The following is a 2203-nucleotide window of genomic DNA, read 5'->3' as shown; positions in this document are numbered from 1 at the left end:
CCTATAACCAGAGAACATTTTCTAACTGTTGACTGGTAAATATAAATACTGTCATTTTTATGACAGTAAGAAGAAATAATAAATATACTTTATTACTAGCTGAAGTCATCATTTTTCAACTAGCTAAAGTCTAAGTTACAGGCTGACTTCAGGTCTGGGTTAAATCATTGTTACGTATAAATTATATTTTATTGTGTACATTAATGTGTTGCTCTGTTGTTTTATTCATTTGGCTGAATTGTGAAGCACTTTGGTCAACTTTTGTTGTTTTCTATGTGCTGTATAGATAAATTGACATTGACATATTATATATTTTTTTGGTATAAATCTGCTGTTTTACATGCTTGTTGAATTAAATTAACATAATTATTAATTTATAGTAAAAACATGACAGATAATCTGTGAAACAGATCCAGTTCAGCTGCTGTTTATCTATTAGTTTCTATGGAGGCTGTGAGCTGTTGTCCTGTTTCTGCTCCTCCATGTTGTCACAGACACTACCTGTGTACGGGATGGGCTGGGCTCAGTCTAGTGATCTTTATATTTAAGTCTATGGTGGTTTGGAGAAACAGCGCCCCCTCTTGGCTTGTTGCTGTTATGGTCAGTCAGGTTTAATGCAGAGAAAGACCACCCAATAGGTAAAAATACATCTCCTGGGTTTCAGTTTGACGTCTCCGTTCTATATGACCCATCTGAAAATAATCACTCACTTCAGTTTTTAACTTTTAGTGTAAAAACTGTCAAAGAAAACACATTTTACCTCAAATTAAAACTTTTTTTCTTCATTTTTCAGCCTGTATGACGCCTACAGCTTCCAGGTCATCCCAGTTCTAGGAGAGGTGATCGCAGGAGACTGGAAGTCGTATCAGTATTTAGTGGAGAGCATTCGCAAGTTTCCTGATCAGGTAAAACCTTCAGTCCTTGTAGATGATTTAGGTTTTATTTTATATTTTTTTCTACATTTTTGAACCTTTTCTCACTCGTGCACATCTTTGTGATAAATCCCTTGATGTGTTTTTTTTATTTTGGTGACTCACTGATCTCACTCACTGTAACAACTCCATATTTAGGTCCATAAAAAACTAAATTACAAACACTGTGCTAATATTAAAGCGTTTCTCCTGCTTGTTTTGAGTCAAGACCCTCGTCTTCCTCCGCAGCTCGAGGATTCAGTTCTCTGAAAATTGTTGCCATTATTTTCCCAGAAGTTTCACAACAAAATGAAAGATTTTTTTATTTTTTAATCACACAGTCACAGCTGCTTCTGCCAGCAGAAGCAACCCGTCAAAATAAAACCTGTAACACATGATTGTTTAATTTAATTAGCCTCTTACACAGGGTTCCCACGGGTCCTTGAAGTCCTTGACAGTTTGTGAATTTAAAAAAAATTATTTCAAGGTCCTGGAAAGTTTGTGAAAACAGCCAAAAATTACACTTGTCCTTGAAAGTTCTTGAATGTTTTTTGGGGATTGAAGTTCTCTGTTCACACGACTGATTTTCATCATCTTTTAAAATAATGAATTATAAAATTAAATTTAAAAAATACATTTGTTCCGGTGGATAACTCAGGATAACAGTAAACTGACTTCATTGTTTCTCACTCAACAACTTCTATGTTCAGTTTTTCATTGAATTTACATATTAAACCTGTTTATTGGTAACTTTCTGCGGTAGCAGTAGGTAATTGCCGTTGCGCGTGGTTCTTTAATTTGAGGATATTGGTACTGGAAAGTCCTTGAATTTGATGTTGACCCAGGTGTGGGAATCCTGCTTACATCACAGGACCTGCAGTTTGACTAAGTACACTATGATGGGGATGCTCAAACAATATCGTGCAGCTCAAGTTTAAAGGATTTTATTTTCTCAGCCAGTGACTGTGGCTCAGGTTGTTGAGTCAGGATTTAAACAAAATAATCAAACGTATTATTTTTCTGCTCAACTCTAACACAAACTTTCCTGATCTGAGCAGTTTTACAACAAGCAGCTGCATCTCTTTGTAGTTTTTTAAATGTGAAGCTTGTTCAAGTTAATTTTTTTAAATAAGGGTGAGAAGATTTTTTATTCACTCGGCTTTTCATTCAGAACATTTTTTGTCCCTTTTAATATTGTGTATACAGCGGGTAAAATAAATATTGAACACGTCACCATTTTTCTCAGTAAATATATTACTAGAGGTGCTAATGACATGAAATTTTCACCAGAT

At 34.9% G+C, this 2203-nt stretch overlaps 1 protein-coding gene across 1 annotated transcript in view; it reads left to right on the top strand.

The window, feature by feature from the left end:
• The window catches only part of coq5 (coenzyme Q5, methyltransferase), a 7370-nt gene that overhangs the window by 3540 nt on the left and 1627 nt on the right, over positions 1–2203 (top strand). Inside the window, exon 6 of the mRNA XM_014011161.1 lies at positions 794–905. Coding sequence (XP_013866615.1) covers positions 794–905 — 112 coding nt within the window. The remainder of the gene's footprint in view (positions 1–793; positions 906–2203) is intronic.

This window comes from Austrofundulus limnaeus, unplaced genomic scaffold (assembly GCF_001266775.1).
Source record: "Austrofundulus limnaeus strain Quisiro unplaced genomic scaffold, Austrofundulus_limnaeus-1.0 Scaffold77, whole genome shotgun sequence".
Classification (NCBI taxonomy): domain Eukaryota; kingdom Metazoa; phylum Chordata; class Actinopteri; order Cyprinodontiformes; family Rivulidae; genus Austrofundulus; species Austrofundulus limnaeus.
The sequence above is the reverse complement of the archived record's forward strand: the minus strand, read 5'-3'. Positions and strand labels throughout refer to the sequence as shown.